The sequence below is a fragment of the Chlorocebus sabaeus genome, chromosome 21 (assembly GCF_047675955.1).
Source record: "Chlorocebus sabaeus isolate Y175 chromosome 21, mChlSab1.0.hap1, whole genome shotgun sequence".
NCBI classification, from domain to species: Eukaryota; Metazoa; Chordata; class Mammalia; order Primates; family Cercopithecidae; genus Chlorocebus; species Chlorocebus sabaeus.
In genome coordinates, this window is record NC_132924.1 from 115,737,096 (window position 1) to 115,757,559 (window position 20,464).

Sequence of the window (20,464 nt, forward strand, 5' to 3'; positions counted from 1 at the left end):
TTTACATTTTTGCGGGGAGGGAGAGACAGAGATAAGCAAATAAATAAGGCATTTAGTGTATTAGCAGGTGATACCTGCAATGTAGACAAGAGAAGGCAGACTAACGTGAGGGAGGCCAGGACTGTCAGAGTAAGGAGCGTTGAAATGACAATATATTGTTCAGAGTAGGGCCAATGAGGAAGTGACCTTTGAGCAATGATTTCAAGATGAAAGAAAGAGACGTGTAGGTATCTGGGGGAAAAGCATTCCAGGCAGAGGAAGGAGCCAGTGCAAAGACCCTAAAAAATATTTTAGGATCAGTGAAGAGGCCCATATTACTGAAAATTTAAGGAAGGGAGTGGTAGAGTTTACGTCAGAGAGGTAATGGGGCAGGATGGATCATACAAGACCTCGATGACCTTAAGTGCTTTGTTGCTTTGTTTTCTTATTCCAAATAAAACTGGGAGCTAGTAGATGATTTGGAGATGAGTGACATGATCTAGCATGTTCTAGAGGGCTGAGTTTGAGAGCTAATTCAGAAGTAGAGTAGATGAAAGCAGGGAGATCAGTTAGGAATCTTTTGCAGTAATCCAGGAAAAAGATGATGATGGCTTTGTCCCAAGGGTTAGCAATGAAGGTGATGAAAAAATGGATGGATTCTGAGTGTATGTTGGTGATAGAGCCAGTTAAATTTCCTAATGGATTGGCTATAGGGTGGGATAGAAAAAGAATATTCGAGGACCACTCTAAGGTTTTCAGCTGGAAGGCTGTTGGTGAAGCAAAGTTGAGGATAATCTTTCATGTTTTGAGCATGCTGTTTGAGAATGGTGGGGGTGGGTGGGAAACTTGATTGGAGTGCATTAGAGAGATAATGGGAAAAGAGAATTTGAAGGTAAGTATTGATCATTAGCAATAGCAACAATAACTACCGTAAGTTGAAATGCCCCACAGTCTTTGGGGATGTGATACATTAGGGTGGACAGGGCTAGATGGGATGAGGTAGGATCTAGACATCAGACTCAGGAGATATGAGTGGTATATATAAGGTTAACATCTAGTCAAATGCATAAACAGGTTGATTTTAATTGACGTGGGTTTTTCTCCATTGCCCCCTCTAGAGGCAATCTTCACAGATTCCTGGCTAGGTCTTCTATGTTTCCTGTCCCTAGAGGGAGCTCCTGAGGCTGTAGACATTGGCAAACATGCTGATGTCACTGGAGGCCACATCTTACAGGGCCAAGAGACAGATTGCTTTCCTTTTTCTCATGCTTGTAAGCTCCTTCATCTGGAAACGTGATTTACCTGGGTCCTGCCATGGTTTCTAGACTTCTCAGTTTAGTGTCCCTTTGTCTCCTGGGAGCAAGTGAGTCTTCAGGTACTTAAATATCTGTGCTCTACCCTATCCCAGTCTACTCATGCCATGTATTGTCATGTATTCTGTTTTTGTCTCTTCTCACAGAGCGTATAGAAGCTGGAGTTACTCAGTTCCCCAGCCACAGGGTAATAGAGAAGGGCCAGACTGTGACTCTGAGATGTGACCCAATTTCTGGACATGATTATCTTTATTGGTATCGACATGTTATGGGAAAAGAAATAAAATTTCTGATATACTTTCTGAGAGCGTCTATGGAGGTTGAGTCCGGTATGCCCAACAAGCGATTCTCAGCTGAAAGGACTGGAGGGACGTATTCTACTCTGAAGGTGCAGCCTGCAGAACTGGAGGATTCTGGAGTTTATTTCTGTGCCAGCAGCCAAGACACAGTGCTTCATAGTCATGTCCTTGCTGTACAAAACCATAGCCTTCTCCTCTCAACTCACAGCTGCCCAAAAGGAAGGCTTTCCCTGTGCCTCCTCCCCCAAGGGAGGGGAGATAAAGAACCAGAATTAACTCATGAAATATAAGAGTATTCCAAGAAGATTTGGATGAAAATACTTGTAGTTTGGGGGATCTCTGAAGTTCTTTAAACAGAACTCAATCTATGTGTTTCTGGTTTTATTTTTTAAAGTGTATGTTGGGCCGGGCGCGGTGGCTCACGCCTGTAATCCCAGCACTTTGGGAGGCCGAGGCGGGCGGATCACAAGGTCAGGAGATCGAGACCATGGTGAAACCCCGTCTCTACAAAAAATAGAAAAAATTAGCCGGGCACGGTGGCAGGCGCCTGTAGTCCCAGCTACTTGGGAGGCTGAGGCAGGAGAATGGCATGAACCCGGGAGGCGGAGCTTGCAGTGAGCCGAGATTGCACCACTGCACTCCAGCCTGGGCGACAGAGCTAGACTCCGTCTCAAAAAAAAAAAAAAAATAAAAAATAAATAAATAAATAAATAAATAAATAAATAAAGTGTATGTTGCCCTGGTTATAAAGTGCAGCAGCCTTCTTGTTTATCCTGTTGCTCTGAAAGGTTTGTGACTCTGACTGTGAGGCCACATCTTTATATCCCTTCTTATAGTAAGATAAACAAGTCTTTCTGATGAAAATAAAAATAGTGAACAAAAATGCATTTACTACAGGCTTTTAAGTTGCTCAGTGATGATGCTAGTAAGGGTGATAGTGGTGACGCTGGTAATGGTGGTGATGAGTTTAGGTTGCTTTTGTCTAGCATTTATAAATTTCCAAACACTTTAAAACAATGTCATTTTAGAGTGGAACAGCGAAGTCCATTATCAGAGGTTAATGCTAAATTTCTCTCCACATAGGGTCTGGGTTTGTAATGTTAAAAAATACAGTTAGCACTATAAATAGATATGTGTCAGTCGATACAGAACATTTTTAGAGATCACTTCCAGTTGCTGCAATGGGAATACATATTCCTATTTTTTTTTTTTTTTTTTTTTTTGAGACAGAGTCTTGCTCTGTCGCCCAGGCTGGAGTGCAATGGCACAATCTCAGCTCACTGCAACTTCTGCCTCCTAGGTTTAAGCGATTCTCCTGCGTCAGCCTCCTGAGTAGCTTGGATTACCAGCACCCACCACCATGCCCGGCTAATTGTTGTATTATTAATAGAGACCATGTTTCACCATGTTGGCCAGGCTGATCTTGAACTCCTGACCTCAAGTGATTCAGCCTCCCAAAGTGCTGGGATTACAGGTGTGAGCTACCACGCCCAGCCTTTTGTTCTTTTTGAGACAGGGTTTCATTCTGTCACCTCGGCTGGAGTGCCATGGCAGTGTGATCATGGCTCACCACAGCCTCGACTTCCTGGGCTCAAGCAGTCCTCCTGCCTCAGCCTCCCTAGTAGATGGGACTATAGGTGTACATGACCATACCCAGTTAATTTTTGCATTGTTTGTAGGGACAGGTCTCACTATGTTGCCCAGGCTGGTCTCAAACTTCTTGGCTCAAGTGATCCTCCTGCCTTGGCCTCCCAAAGTGCTGGGATTATAGGCATGAGACACCATTCCTGGCCTGGAATATGTAATTCTTAGTGAGACCTAATGGTATAACACATTCTACTTGGTTCAACTGCCTTCTTTTAACATCTGAATTCCAATATTCTGCTCGTGTTTCAGCCACATTTTTGCAAACAATCCTGAAATTCACTATAAAAATAAGTTTCATTTTCCCAGTCTGATTGTTATTTAGAACCTCAAATTATTATTGAACTCATATCCTAATACTGATTATGCAAATGAATACTGAGAAAATATTACAAGTGGGCTTGGATTTTTATTTTTTCAAGTGATTTAAAACCTATTTTCCTTTTCTAATAATCAAGACCCAATTTTTAGACAATCAGTACTCTCTCTTCCTTTGTGGACATGTAATATGAATAGATATATTGTTTCTGTCACAGGCATCACAAACATATCTTGCTTGAAACTTGTCCATCAACTCCTTTAGTATGACAAGAACAAAGATAAATGGATTTCTAAAGCATAGTCACATATTGGACATGAGTTTTTGTTCAAAATTTCAGCTAGAGAACTCTAACAGGTGCCTTTCCTTTTATTGTGTAATGTAATCCAAGGTCATCATAAGTAACTAAATTATCGATTTATTTTTCCACTCTGTAATCTCTTCATTATATTTAAAAATAGCAGCTATGAGGCAAAACAAGTTCTTGGTGGGTACATTGCTTCAACTCCAAAATCTAGCAAGTGGAAGTTTAATTCAGTGCTTTGCCATTTCATACTATAGACACCGAATGTTCTATCCTGTAATGGGCAGACAGTGGCTCTATAGTTCTTTTAGCTCAAGTGGTATCTTTATGTACAATTTTTATAATGTTATTTTATTTGTTAATCTTTCTTAAGGTATGATTGACAGAAAAAAATTGTGTATATTTAAGGTATACAAGGTGATGTTTTGATATACATATACATTGCAAAATGATTACCACACTCAAGCTAATTAACATATCCATCACCTCACAAAGTTACTTTTGTGTTGTATATGTATAGTGAGAATGATCTACTCTCAGAAAATTTCGAGTGTACAATAATCATTAACTATAGTCACTGTGTTGTCTATTAGGTCTCCAGAACTTTTGAGCACACTCCAAAACATCAACTTTTATTCTGATTAAGCCTCAAATATGTCTTCATGTTCCAATTAATAGCTATTTTTAGAGTAGCTATGAATAACGAAGAATACTGGCATAAAAGATGGAAAGAATAAATGAAGATAAGGGCTCTAAGGTCTTTGGACTTTCCAGGAAGTGATAAAAGCTGCAATTTAAAGTATACACGAAGAAGTCAAGGATGGCAACTCCTATAAACAGCTGATACTTCAAACCTGGAATGTCTAGTGCTAAGCAGCCCTGGACCCCTGCACCCAGCACACCTCTCTTTGACGTGATAGGAGGATGACGTGATAGGAGGACCCGGGTCTTCTCCTCCCATGCTGCCCTTGGCCTTTACGTTTTTCTTTTCATTAGTAAAGGTTCTGTCTTAATTATTACCCTATGATAGGAAGTTCATCCTAAGCCTGGACAGGTGAGAGATGGCAACTCTGAAGCAACCCCTGGGCATGACACCACATGAGGCCACACCCAGAACAAATTGCAAGAACTAACAAGGTATTTCATACAGAATCCCTAAGAGAACATGTCTGTCTGGATGTAAATGTCTACAGTCATAAATACACAGCATACGATTGGATAAGATGGAATTGAAAGCCTTTCAGTGCTTCACAGTGCCCATCACTCTCATTGTCCTGAAGTGGTGCTGGCAGTGGGCTCAGCAGGGTGCTGTGAGGATGGTGAGGCTAAATGCATATGATGCTGACCAAGCTGGCTACACAGATGGACCAGACTCACCCTGTGATGGTAGACAGAGCTTACCAATGGGGTTCCATGAATGGACAACAGGCATGCTACTGTAATAATCTCCTCAACCATGATGGAAGTCAGGCAAGACCCAGGCCATGGGAACCTTGAAAACAGTCACCTCTAGCATCAAGTATTTTCTACTGTTTGCCTCACTGTGCCTACAAATGTCATTTATGATACAGTTTCAAATTTTCATGTTTATTAAAATTATTATCAGCCTTATCCAATCTGATATTTTGAATGAAATCATATTAAAACTATATATTAATTTAAGAACTGGTATATTCCTAATAGGGAGTCTTCTATAGGTTCCTAGACCACTAAAATATCATAGATTGCCACCTTAGACTTGAAATGGATGATCCTTATTCATCTCAGTCAGACCAGTGAAAGGTACAGATTCATGGCAGCTAGTCCAGCAAGCTTCCAATAGTCAACTTCTAATCGTCTCCTTTAGGACAAAAAAGAAATGATAAGCCTAGGAAGGCCACCATGCAATTGAGTGTATCTGAATCATCCTTACATAATATCATTTCTTACAATGTGTCCTCAACATCCTGCTCTGCGTATATTTCTCCACCATCTCCAAAATCCTCTTAGCCCAGTGCTCCTCAAACTTTAATGTGCATGTAAATTATGACCTTGTTAAAATGCAGATTCTAATTCAATCAGTCAGGGTTGGAGCCTAAGATTCCCTGTATTTTGAACGAGAGTCCAAGTGATGCCAAAGCTGCCAGTCTATGACCACACTGAGTGGTCAAGCTCTAGATGACACCTACAATAATTACAGGCATGAGGCCCCTCTTCTCAAGTATCATTTTGCACAGTTCCTGGACTAGGTCAGATACAGACCCTACTTACCACATATATCTCTGTACTACAAATATTATGTAATCAGTTTTCCTAAATCTAGGCACCAATATTTTAAAATATATTTTCATGGTGTAAATAGAAATTAATTTTCTATAGTAAATACACTAAGTACCTAATCACATTCATCCATCTTTAATGTGAGTAGCAAAAAACAAAGGCACTATCTTAATGGTTTTTGAGTGAGACTTTAGCAAATGCTATCTTTATGGAGAAACCTCTAGGCTGCTTTTTAGGATGTGAGAAAAGTGGGGTAAAGGGAGGAGAACTGGATGAACATGGGACAGAGACAGGGATGGGGCAAATATGGGGACACCTGTCTCAAAGAAGCAGCAAATGATATAGAAAATAAATATCTGTTCCATCCCTGTTCCAGACAAGCCCATGTACCTGCAAAGTAGGAAGTTGTGTATCACATTGCAACAAGGAATGATCCTGGCCCTGGTAAAGTCAACAGCAACAGTCATCACAGGCGAATCTGCCTATCAGGGATTGGAGACTCTCTAAACTCCCGCCTCTCAACCCAGGAATCAGAGCCTGAGACAGATAGATGCTTCATTCCTGCATGAGGTGGTATTCCCGCCATGAGTCCTGGGCTTCTCCACTGGATGGCCCTTTGTCTCCTTGGAACAGGTGAGTATTGGGCAGAAAGGAAATCTTTGACTAAAGCTATCTTGTCCTCAGTCTACACCTTTTATTCATAGCAGTAACACTGTTGTCCTTAACTCTGACTCCAAATTTGTCTTCTTTCTCTACAGGTCATGGGGATGTCATGGTCATCCAGAACCCAAGATACCAGGTTACTCAGTTGGGAAAGCCAGTGACCTTGAGTTGTTCTCAGAATCTGAACCATAGAGTCATGTACTGGTACCAGCAGAAGCCAAGTCATGCCCCAAAGCTGCTGTTCCACTACTATGACAAAGATTTTAACAACGAAGCAGACACCCCTGATAACTTCCAATCCAGGAGGCCGAACACTTCTTTCTGCTTTCTTGACATCAGCTCACCAGGCCTGGAGGATGCAGCTGTGTACCTGTGTGCCAGCAGCAAAGACACAGAGCTGCAGTGCTGCCTCCCCTTTGTTCATAAACCTCATTGTTTCCCAGATCCAGGTGCTTTCTCTAGGACTTCACCCCCGCCACCTCTCACAACAATAGGAAGTGGGTTTGTGACTGTCAATATCTCATCTGTAGACAGAGTTGAGCACAAACCAATAAAAACCATTGACAGTTATGCCAAGAATGGAAAAGTGGTTATACATGCCTAACATTCAGTTGGTGGTATTTTCCCAGAATTACATTTAGAACCCATGCTAGCCTTTTCAGAAGATGAATAGGAATTTTTTCTTTCTTTTTTTTCATTGTTTTAATCTAAGTCAGAGGCTTAGAAATATAAGAGGTGATATGTGAAGAATGATGGAGACCCAATGTCATATAAACTCAAGTCTCTGGCATTCGATTAAGTTTTATAGGATTTCATCCTCCTGGAGAATCCACGTTTTTAGCCCAGACCTGGAGCAACTACCTCATTAATGGGAGAATGAAAGCACAGGTGTTCCAGGATAAAAATCTCTCAGAGGAAAAACCACATTGGAGAGGGGAAAAAAAAGAAGACCATACATTAATCTGCTCATATCTGGAGCTGGAGGTACTATTGTGATGACCAAATGGAAATCGTAAATATATAAAGAAATGATGCTGAAAATAGAGTACATTTGGAGATGAAGATCATGGAGCCATCTGTATGGAAGATAGTAACAATGTCATTAAGGTGCATAAGAGTGCCAGCAAAAGTCAATAAGAAAAACTACAGGAGGGAAGAAGATGGAAGATCCTGCTCCCCTTAACGAAGATAAACAAAATGCTGAGTGAGAAATATTGCAACCTCATAAATTGTCACATGGAAGTATATAATTACAAATTACTTGGTAATTAAAATCCCTCAATGAGAATGTATTCTGAGAAAAAAAGCAGAAAATATAGTTATATGGCTATCCAAAAATGTAAAATTTTGCACATTAAATAAAGATAATATAGGAAAAACATGACAAGATCTATTACAAAAGAGCTTTTACAAATTGTTTGCTTTAATGATATTAATGGTAATATAATGACGGCTAACATTTACTAAGCACTTAATACATGCTAGACCTTAAGTCTTCTTCACATATATTTATAGTTCATGTAAGTTTTACAACAACCTCAGAAAATTAGTACTATTGTAACCTCACTCATTTAACCATGAGGAAACTGAGACACAGACAAGTAACTAGCCCTTTATCATGTATCTCGTTTGTGATGGCCAGGATCAAAATGTAGACAATTTACTTCCCAGGCTCATTCTCTTTTCAGAGTTTACATGGATTCTAAGTCAGACTTTCGAATAGGAAGGTAAATGGTTATAAACCGGAAGATTTCCACACTCTCACCAACATTGCCCTCGCTTTTCTTTGGGTCTTGGCCAGAGGGGTGAGCCCTGGTGACTATGCCTCACTGGTGACTAGCACTGAGTTGCACTGAGGACCAACATAGAGTAAGAAGGTCTTTGGGATAAACCTGGGAGGATGAAGGGTAAAAAATGCAGAACTTAAATCTTGATCCCAAGGGATCCTTTGAAGATGAATGAGTCTCCCTTAGAAGGTGAGAAATTAAACATAAACTCTTTAACTTGTAGAGATGTGAGGTGTTTTCCTCAAATAGTAAACTTTGAACCATGGTTATATGCATGGTAGGGAACCTATAAGGGTGGAACATGGATGAAGATGTGACAGTCTGTGCGGGGACAGGTGCAGGCAGAAAATCAGCTGCCTCCAAGAGTGGTGAGAGAAGCTGTAGAGCATCCTTTATCCAGACTAGCCCAACATGCAGTCCAGAAAGCTGTGAGATACGAGGAAAGGGTCACCATAAACTGCAAGCTGACTATGTCAGAAATGACACTTGGAGTCCAAGAGTGGGTACGTGTGGTGGTATCACAGATATACACCCACTCCCTTCCCGCTCAACTGAGAGAGAAGAGACCCACAGGTTTAGCACTTTCACCACAGGGACTAGAACCCTGGATTTAGCTAGAGAGGCTGGCTTAGACCTTTTCATGCTTCTTCCATATGAACCATACAATTTGGAAGCATACTATTTAGAGATGATTGATTAATTTATATGACCTGCATAAAGCCTGTCTTTCCGGAGGAAGCTCAGGTTCAATAAAAATAGATTTCTCTCTTGTCCTTCTCAATCTTCCCTCCCTCCTTCTTTCCTTTCTTCCTGCCTGCCTGGCTTCCTCATTAAGAGTAGACATGAACTAGCCACCTGTATATTCTCTGAGTTATGCTGTTAGTGCTGACCACACATTAGTTTAACCTAGAAAAACTAACCCTGCTTTATTTTATCTGAGAGTCTGAGACCCCTCTTTGATCCCTAAAAACTTGCCAATTTCTTGCCAAGCAAATACGTGCAGGGTTTTAGAGAGCTGTAGGTAATAGAGACAAAATAGAAACACCACACGGAATTTGGAGGCAGAGCCTTTAGAGCTCTGAAGCTTGAGGGCCCGCTGCTGCTCCAAGCCTGCCTTATAGCACCAGGTTCCTCTGCTGTGAGTCCCTTTGCCTCCTGAGGGCAGTGAGTCCTGGGCATAGATAGCCTGTCTGCCTCGGCCACTAACACTGTAGTCTTTTTCCACACCTTCCTCTGGTAGTCCGATATTCAACCCCATTTTCCTCTCCAGCCCCTGCTCCCAGACTCTATGGATATCCTGATTACAGAGATAGAAAGAGAGGTGACACTCAGATGTAAGTGATGAAACTTACAATGGTGTAAACAAGACTCAGGACTTAGACTGCCTATTGATGTTCATTCTTATGTCATTTGTTCAGCAAATATGTATTTAGGAACTCCTGTATAACAGACATTGTTCCAGGTTCTGGAAATAAGGTAATAAACAAGCCAGATAGACTGGTTTTAAACTCCTGGAAGTTATAAACCAAAGAGATGTACATGATGAGAACAATGCCACTCTGGATAAGAAGGAACCTGTTACCTTAACACTGGCCAGTGCAAACCCAGTCTGGCAGACATCTGTATCATCTAGACTTGTGAGGAATCCTACAGCTGTATAGCTCTCTGCATTTAAGGGCAAGCCTAGACAAGACAGAACCTCACTCTCATGAATCCATGCCCCAAGAAAGGGAAGAAACTTCCCTCATAGGAACATGGATGCGGTCTCGCAGTTTTCTCATCAAGTAGGAAAATTCGAACTGCTAAAACTTTGCGCCAGAATTGAAGACAAATAAATTGTCTGGGTCATGCATTATTTACAATGCATTTAACTATTTTCCCTAATATGAATCTGTTGATGAACCACTTATGTGGCATATAAGCAGGACTTATATTCAAACGTTAGATGTGGTGCTTTAGAAGATACATTAAAATTATTAGAGTCTGATTTACATTTTTAATAGTAATACAAAATATAAAGTACCACAGCTTGTTCAGAAGAAACGGGATTTCTGAAATCTACCAGAATAGCTTTCTAAAAGCCACTATCTTATGGTCTTTAGTGGGCTAAAATACTTATAATGATGGATTGGAAAAATGGATGTTTGAGTGCCTACCGTTCACAAGTATAAGAAAGAATTGATACTTCCTAGCTATAGATTGTCGGTTTCAGAGGATGAGAATGAATGTGTCCTCATCCTCATTTTAATTTTGAAAGACAATGCAGATATCCCTACTATGGAATAGTTTATTACATCACCACCTATAGAGATTAACAACACTAGATGTTTCCAAGTCTCTAAGAGGCCAAGAAGTATTAACCCAAGGTCAGATTCAGGTAATTGATTGTGAGTCATGAATTTTCAGAGATCCCCAATGATTATTTTTAAATCTTCAGCAGTTACGTCTTTTTCTCTGGGGAGAGGGTATTTAAAGCTCCTTACGCAACCATTCTGGAACTACCTCTACCCTCCGGCCCCCTGCCCCTAAAACAGTTTACAGAAATAGGTGTACAGACCGTGGGCTGTAGTTCACCAACTCCTGCTCTAGCCTAATTTTGTCTCATTACTAGAGCATGGACATTCTGTGGATGCTGGTGAAGCCTTTCTGGGGTTTCTTTCCAATGCCTTTTAAAGCTTTTTCCTATACAGATACAGATTACTGTTTAGCCAAAAATTTAAGATAATTCCTCCAGACATCTGGAGTTCTTGTGCAGCTTCCTCCTCTCTGGGGGTCTTTCCTTGAAAATTCTAGCTGCCTCAGCCCCTGCTGATTTTGTAACCTGTTTCCGCAACTCAAACTTTTCCATGCTCTGTTGCTCTGTTCCCCACTGTGTGTGTGCAGAAATTGCCCCCATGTTCTGGTGCTTTGGCAGAATCACAGTTCTATGCTGCCTGCTTTCCAGTGGCTGAATACAATTGTTTCGTATATGCTGTTAATTTGTGTTACTTGTATACAGCAGGATGCCAAAGGCAATTGGATTCTATGAAGTGATCACGTCACAGAGAAGCTGCCAATAGAGGTGGAGAGAGCCACACAGAGAGCCGCCTGCCCCTGCTGCCTGCTCTTCCCCTGATTCTGTCATGAGCCCCATATTCACCTACTTCACAATCCTTTGTCTCCTGGCTGCAGGTAAGTCCCTGTTCTGCAATCGTCAGCTCCCTGCTCTAAGCCTTTCATCCATGTCATCAAACTCCCTCACGGGCTCAGTCTCCAACTCCCGTCTGCTTTCTTTACAGGTTCTCCTGGTGAAGAAGTCACCCAGACTCCAAAACATCTTGTCAAAGGGGAAGGACAGAAAGCAAAATTATATTGTGCCCCAATAACAGGACACAGTTATGTTTTTTGGTACCAACAGGTCCTGAGAAAAGAGTTCAAGTTCTTGATTTCCTTCCAGAACAAAAATGTCTTTGATGAAACAGGGATGCCCAAGGAAAGATTTTCAGCTAAGTGCCCCCCAAATTCACCCTGTAGCCTTGAGATCCAGGCTACGAAGCTGAAGGATTCAGCGGTGTATTTTTGTGCCAGCAGCCAATCCACAGTGTTAAATATTAGCTAATCTTAGGGCACAAACTCATCACAGACCCAGCTCAGGAAGCAGGTGGTGTACTAGGTTGGAAGGAAATAACAGAAACTAGAACTAGCTTAAGCCAAAGGGGAATGTATTATAAGGCTAAATGTATGTCCCATAGAACCACAAAGCAAGAACACAACAACTTCCCCGAAATAAACTGCAGTGAAACCTCAGAACCGGTGGCTTACGCCTGTAATCCCAGCACTTTGGGAGGCTGAGGCAGGCAGATTACGAGCTCAAGAGATCAAGACCATCCTGACTAACACGGGGAAACCCCGTCTGTATTTAAAAAAATAAAAATAAAAATATTAGCCGGGCATGGTGGCAGCGGGCGCCTGTAGTCCCAGCTACTCCAGAGGCTGAGGCAGGAGAATGGCATGAACCCGGGAGGTGGAGCTTGCAGTGAACCGAGATAGCACCACTGCACTCCAGCCTGCGTGACAGAGCGAGACTCCGCCTCAGGGGAAGAAAAAGAAGAAAGAAAGAAGGAAACTTTAGAACCATGGCATGGCCAACTGACAACTCATTTTTAATATACCTTGTCCACCTGATCTCTTTTATTATAAGTAGTCTTTTCTGTTTCTTAGCTCTCACAGTGATTAGAAAATTGCAGATTCAGATGTTAGCCCTCCAGTCAATTGAGACTAACCTGACTTTCTCTCATGCTAGATTACAAATCTAGAGTGGGGGGCAGGGCAGGAGGGGTGGCGGGAAATGTGATCCTGCTTTACTCAATAATGTGCTTATGGAAATCCAAGGGAATTGAGTTATTTTGAACAAGACGGTATCTGGGAGCCTGTCCCTCTGACCTTGTGGACCAAGGATTTCAAGGGGTGGAATCCAGTCAGAACATCCAATAGGCACCCAAGAAGTCAGGGATAATTAATACATTTTCTAGAATATGGAAACCTTGGGAAAAGAGAAGGTTTGGAGAGAGGATCAAAACCTTAGTATTTAGAACAATATCAGACCACGTAAAAGTTCTGGTTAATCTTTCTTTAAAAAATTAAACCAGCCAGGTGTGGTGGCTCACAGCTATAATCCCAGCACTTTGGGAGACCAAGGAGGGCAGATCACCTGAGGTTGGGAGTTCGAGATCAGCCTGACCAACATGGAGAAACCCCATCTATACTAAAAATACAAAATTAGCCAGGTGTGGTGGCACATGCCTGTAATCCCAGCTACTCAGGAGGCTGAGGCTGGAGAATCTCTTGAACCTGGGAGGGGGAGGTTGTGGTGAGCCGAGATCACGCCACTGATCTCCAGCCTGGGCAACAAGAGTGAAACTCTGTCTCAAATACATAAATAAATAATAAAATAAAATAGAAGAAAAAAATTAATCTTAGATAACACAAAAAGCATATTCATTTTAAGTGTGACAACTTCAGCTCCTACAAATTTGCTAACTGGCCTTTATGGCACTGAAGGAGAACAGATTAATGTGTTCTTGGTGTAAAACATATTGATGCACAGACAATTAAAAAATCTTTAGGTGTATGATTCAAATTATAACAAGCAGCAATGTATTCAACATCAATATTCCTAATGAGGCATTATGGTATCAACATTACCTAAGCAGGAGACACACTTATGTTGAGCAGTTATAGAATTCAAAATAACTCTGCTAAAATTTGATAATCCAATCTGTTCACAGATCTGGTCACCACCTAGTATTCGCTTTGAGAGAAATTCCTTTATTCTCTCCAGTAACATCTGCTCTTATTTCAGTATAAGTTGAACCCAGTTGTCTTACTTCCAGAAGTCCAAAGTTACTTCTTTTCTTCGGAAAAAAAAAAAATCACTCTGACCCCTGCAAACAGAAGTTCTCACTTTATCACTTTTCTGATCTATTTAATATTATACCTTCTCATTTCAAGTTCCTTTTCCTTCTCTCCCTCAAGCCCAGTCTTGCTGTTGGTGGTCTACATCTTTGCTTTTGTCACAGAGAAGTCACTCCTCTAGATGCCATCTTCAGCTTTTTCTTGAAATATTTCCATTCTAACAAAACTATTCTCCTAAAGATTAAAATTACATACTTACCAGACCAAAAGACACATGTGTGTTTCTTTGCCTGCTGGATCTCTTTGAAGCTCTTGACAATACTGACCATGCCCTAAGTCCTAAGCATTAATTTTTGCTCAATTCCATTTACATCATTTTCAGCTAGGTTTCTCATTTTCTCTCTGTTCTTTTTGTTTTCAATGCAGTTCCCAGAAACTAAATCTATCCATTTAATATTCTCTTTCCCAGGAAAATTCTTCTCATTCTATTGAAAGTTTAACATTCTAGTTTAATGGGAAAATGGTCTTCTTTTTTGCTTAGCCTTTTAAAAATCTCTACTGAAAAAATTTTGAATACAAAAATTAGCTGGGCATGGTGGCGGGATCCTGTAATTCCAGCTACTCAGGAGGCTGAAGCAAGAGAATCTCTTGAACTTCAGAGGCAGAGGTTGCAGTGAGCCAAGATTGCACCACTGCACTCCAGCCTGGGCAACAGAGAGAGACTCTGTCTCAAAAGAAAAGAAAAGAAAAAATTGTGAAGTGTGGCCTGAGACAACTTTTCTCAGTGTCACCTGAGGGAGGGGTTAAACAGGTATATTCTAGGACAGGGTCAGAATTTTAGAGTCGAAATTTCTTGTTGGTGGGTTTTAGGAATATATATCATTGCTCTTGAGTATTTCTGTTTGTGCTAAAGTTCTGCCCCGAGGACTTCATAAGACTAATAACATTGCAAATCTTCTGTAGTGTTTTACAATTTTGTTCTTCTTTTTTAAATTCTCACTTTCTTCTCTTTCCTTTTGCACTTCCTCTCATGTTTTCCTTAATCTTCAACTTTCCTAAGCACCTGCAAGTGGGATTGGAGCCTTGTTTAACATCATCCGAGTAGCAATATAAGGATGAGGCCAAATATTTGAACCAAGGATCCCCATCTCCTATGGAAGGTGCCCTGAGGTTGTGGGTGTTGCTGGGGACATGATGTCACGGCCAGATCCTACCTCATGGGGCCAAGGGAACCCAGAACTTTCACTGCTCTTTGCTACTGAACATCAGAACCCATCGCTGGGAGTGCCTTGCCCTGCCTGACCTCGCCATGGATATCTGGCTCCTCTGCTGGGTGACCCTGTGTCTCTTGGGGGCAGGTGAGTCCAGGTATACATAAAAACTTGCATAAAAGGTGTTTTTGACTGGGCGTGGTGGCTCACGGCCATAATCCCAGCACTTTGAGAGGTTGAGGTGAGTGGATCACCCGAGGTCAAGAGTTCGAGACCAGCCTCGTCAACATGCTAAACCCCTTCTGTACCAAAAAATACAAAAATTAGCCAGGCACGGTAGCGTGCTCCTGTAGTCCCAGCTACTTGGGAGGCTGAGGTGGTAGGATCACTTGAACTTGGGAGGTGGAGGCTGCAGTGAGCAGAGATCACGACATTCCATTCTAGCCTGGGCAACAGAGAGAGACCCTGTCTAAAAAAAAAAAAAAGATGTTTTCTTTGGGCGTCCCTTCACCTTCTATGGCTTCTGTCTTCTTCCACAGGACACTCGGAGCCTGCAGACAGCCAGACCCCTGGACACAAGGTCACCGAGATGGGACAGGAGGTGATTCTGAGGTGCGATCCATCTTCTGGTCATATATTTGTTCACTGGTACCAACAGAGGCAAGAAATGAAGTTTCTGATTTCCTTCCAATACTAAAACATTGCAGTTGATTCAGGGATGCCCAAGGAACAATTCACAGATGAAAGACCTAATGGAACGTCTTCCACGCTGAAGATCCATCCCGCAGAGCCGAGGGACTCAGCCATGTATCTCAGCCATGTATCTCCGCAGTAGCGATGGCACAGCGTGACTGAGTCAGTTCCCTCCAGGGTGCAAACTCTCTGGCTGCTCTCCTCCCCCACTGAACTCCAAGAAGACATTTGAAAAAGCCTCTTCCTCATCTTCCTACCCCAGATGTGGCTGCAGCTGCTACCAGGAGAGTACAAGACCATGAATTAATGTCTTAAATGGTCGTGATGGGTACACTGGGCAATGGGCTCCCGAAACTACCCAAACACAGAACAAGACATTCTGTGGATTAGGAGGAATCCACATGTTTAGAAGGAAGGGCCCCCAAAGCAATTTGCAAGTGCAGAGACCAGATATCTGAGGTTGATATTACTTACCAAAACGCAAAAATATTCCCACTGATTTTATCTCAAACACAGTTCTCCCACAAACTCTTCCCCCACCAACGTACCCCAGCAGAGACAATGACATGTACCTTTGTGGAACAGCCTGCTGACTACTGCACATCCACCGCCTCAACAAGACCAACTTTCCCTGAAGGGCAGTGACTAAACCAAACCGCAAGGCAGATGGAAACACGACCCTCTTAGGGGATGGATGGCAGAGAAACACTGACTGAAATCCCCACTCGGGGATTGTCCTAGCAAATTCAGTTCCTCACACGGCTGCCCAGGGGAGCGCGCCGTTTTATTCCGTTATTTCAAACACTCAACTGTTCCTTTCTCTCTCTTGCAGTCCCTAGGCTCACAGACACTGGAATTGGAGTCAGAAAAATTGCTTTCTAATCCCAAATCTGGTTTTGTTTACTCCCCTCCAGCTGTGAAATCCTGGCAAATGCCCTTACTTCTCTGGGACTCAGTGTCCGCCTCTTCAAAATTAGGGACTTGCTCTAATTAGTCTCTAAGATCTGATGCAACTATGATTGTTTGGCTCACTATTTATTTATTTATATAAATATTAGAATATTTATATATACATTTAACATAAATATTTAATTATATTTAATAGAAACATAAAAATTATAACATTTTATATGAATAAATTTATATCAATAAATATATATTTATTGATATCAATATAAATATTTATATCACATAAGATTTCTATATAAATATATGCAAATATATTTTATGTAAATATTATTTAATACAAATATAAAAAATGTATTTTATATATAAATATATGTGTGTATGTATAATCTATTTATCTATCTACAGCTATTTTACGCATGTAACAATTAGGGTTGCTATGGAAGACATCACTACCGGCTGGCAAATATGAACATAATTACATATGCAGATAACACAGATCCAGAAACTATGTGGTTGCAAAGGACATTATAGATAACCCCTATATACCACAACTTTGAGGCTGATTTGAAATGTGGTATGTGAAGGTGTTATACCTTTCCTACAATCCCCTCCACTGCTGCTAGATGGCAGTAAAGGAACATGTTAGAAAGTCTGGCGAGGGGCAGTCGTGATTTAGCACGCAGTGCCGGTTTAGTCTTGTTGTCCTGGCATAATTGTTAATAGCATCCTCTTTCACATACAAAAGTGTCTCAATTTGAACGTTAAACTATACAGTCATTGCAGATAATGACACAAATGATAGCATCTCTGTTAACAGTAAATTGTGTATTAATGTTGCAGTACCTTCAATTCTTTGTTTCGGTTTAATGAAATAGATTTTTTAAATTATAGAAGAAATAAACACAAAGCTATAGCATTGGTCTGCTTTTTGTCATTTGACTCTTTAAATATATCCTAGCCCTAATACAGTTTGTATTAGTGATATGTGGTGTATGAAGCCTCAAATTAAAAACTCAGTTTGGTCTTCTTAGTGCTTTTGTCACCATCTGCCCAGCACCCACTGCCTTTCAATGTGTTCCAACATTTCCCAATTCCTGCCTGCTAATAAACCTACCAGGATATTTCCAGACCTGCTTTCTCTGTAAAGAAAACCAGGCGACGTCGACTTTTCCTCATTCATCTACTAATACATAAATGTCACCACATGCCAGTGACAACAGGGTAAAATAAGTAATAAAAGTGAAACAGGATAAAAGAATTGTTATATACTTATTGACCTTCCAGAGAAATCCACCCTCTTCTCTCCAGTCTCCTGCCTACCCTGCCAACAATGTCATTGGCTGTAAAAGTACTTCATGTTCATTTAGCACTCTACAGTTTACTAAGTAATTTGTTGATTTATTTTCATGCTTTAATTGTATGTTTCCAGGTTCTCTGAGCATTTGAGCTCCTGCTCTTCCCAGAGACTGCAAGGCTTTCATAACAAGGCCAGCCCCTTTCTCTCTCCCCTTCTGCCAGTGCCCATCATTTGAACCAAATTTTCTTTCTGTCTCTCTTACTTGGTTCTTTTCCAACTTGTGCCTTCTGCTTGGTCTCTTAAAATATTTCCCTATTCAGTGACACTCCCTCAAGTAAGGCATCTTGATTGTCTGCCTTGGAAATCCTCAGAATTACAGAAATGTCTTTGATGTTCACCTTGGCATGTTTTACATGTTTCATATATATTTTCATAAATAATAAAAATTTTCATATATTTTCCATACATAATAAAAATGTCCCTTCAACATGCGTAATATATAACAAGATAGTGATCTTCTACCTAATGTCTTGGACAATGTGACTCCTGGTAGTCATAGTCTTTGACCCCTACTCACTCATGATTAAAGAAATACCTTTCTCTCAAAGGAACTATCTGTGTTCACAGTGTTAAGTCTCATCCTGGATGCCGCAAGAAGACGTTCAAATGTCCACTGCCCACCCAGGTATGTGATGCTGCCTGCCATGGGTCACTAGAAGGTGACAGTTAAAAGTATAGACTCTGGAATAAAATAATGCAGACCACAATTCTGGCTTCTCTACTCAAACGCTATGCGAACATGAACAAGACTATGAATCTCTCTATTCCTCATTTCCTCACCTCTAAAATGAAGATAATAGTACCTACCTGAGGCTGAGCATGGTGGCTCATGCCTGTAATCTCAGCACTTTGAGAGGCCGAGGCAGGTGGATCACCTGAGGTTGAGTTCGAGACCAGCCTGACCAACATGGAGAAATCCTGTCTCTACTGAAAATACAAAATTAGCTGGGCGTGGTGGCACATGACTGTAATCCCAGCTACTCAGGAGGCTGAGGCAGGAAAATCTCTTGAACCCGGGAGGGAGAGGTTGAGGTGAGCCGAGATCGCACCATTGCACTCCAGCCTGGACAGCGAGAGTGAAACTCTGTCTCAATAATAACAATAATAATACTTAGTTGATAGTATTGGGTTAAATAAAATAATTGATGAAAATCTCTAGTATGGTGCCTAAAACTCAAACTCTAGTATACATAGGTTTGGCCTACTATTATGATGTATTATTATCTAGGATTGCTGTGCTCCAGCTTTTTGCTGCATTTCATGGTTTGGCTCCTACTGGACCACTGACGGAAGTAACTCCGTGACTGGTTATTCTGTCATTACCCCCAGATACTGTGCGATACCTTCAGATCTACTACAAACAACGAGCGTGCATTTCTTTTGCTTGCTCCATCCAAGCGGAAAGAAATCTGTCCAGAGATGTCATTCTGCTTCAGTCAATCCAGCCGTGCCAGACAATATCAGCATAAATGTCAAAATTACCATATGTGGTCAACATATGCTGGTACTGTGACCATATGCTACATGGGACTTGTTCCCTTAATTGTGAATAAGAGAACTATTAGTGTAGGTATTATTATCCCCAATTTTTAGGCTCAGAAAGAGTAATAATTTGTCCAATGTCTCACAACTATGAGTACGTTTCAGGGCAAAGATTGGAAATGAAGGAATAACTTTTTTTCTAGTAAGATTACAAGAATGACCTTAGTTTCTTTCTAAGCAAACATAATGTATCATCACAACAGTTACATTAAATCAGCTCAATAATCTCCTAAAAGAACATATTGTAATATTCATTAGAGGTGGCATGGGCTTTGTTGAAGAGGGCAAAAAAACTAGGCAGGATATCGCTATATGTGAAGTAGCATGCTAGATATTTCACATATAGTATTTCATTTCATCCATACCAGCAACTCAAAATTGTATTACTTATTCCTATTTTACTAACAAAGAAATTGAAGTTTAAGGAGGGGAAGTGCAGGATGTACACTAAGCCGATTGTAGAGCTGGCATTTGTAATCAGGGATTTTATTTAATTCTATTTGCTCTACTATCATCATGTTGAATTAAGAATGACACCCAGCCAGCTGGGTGAGCTGGTTGACACCTGTAGTTCTAGCTACTTGGGAAGCTGAGGCAGGGGGGTTTCTTGATCCCAGGAGTTCGAGGCTGCAGAGATATGATCATGCCACCAAACTCCAGCCTGGGTCACAGAATAATACCCTGTCTCTAAAATTTTTTTTAAAAAAGAAAATTTCAAAAAAGAATAAAATTTTTTATATATACATACATATATATATATATATATATATATATTTTAAGGCTAGGTGTGG

At 41.0% G+C, this 20,464-nt stretch overlaps 1 gene segment (V, D, J or C); it reads left to right on the forward strand.

Annotated features, from left to right (window-relative positions):
* Window positions 1–6,665: 6,665 nt before the first annotated feature.
* On the forward strand, window positions 6,666–7,384 carry LOC103227075 (T cell receptor beta variable 5-5-like). The segment is given in 2 exon segments: window positions 6,666–6,750; window positions 6,876–7,384. Coding segments are annotated over 2 exon segments (558 nt in total).
* Window positions 7,385–20,464: the final 13,080 nt, after the last annotated feature.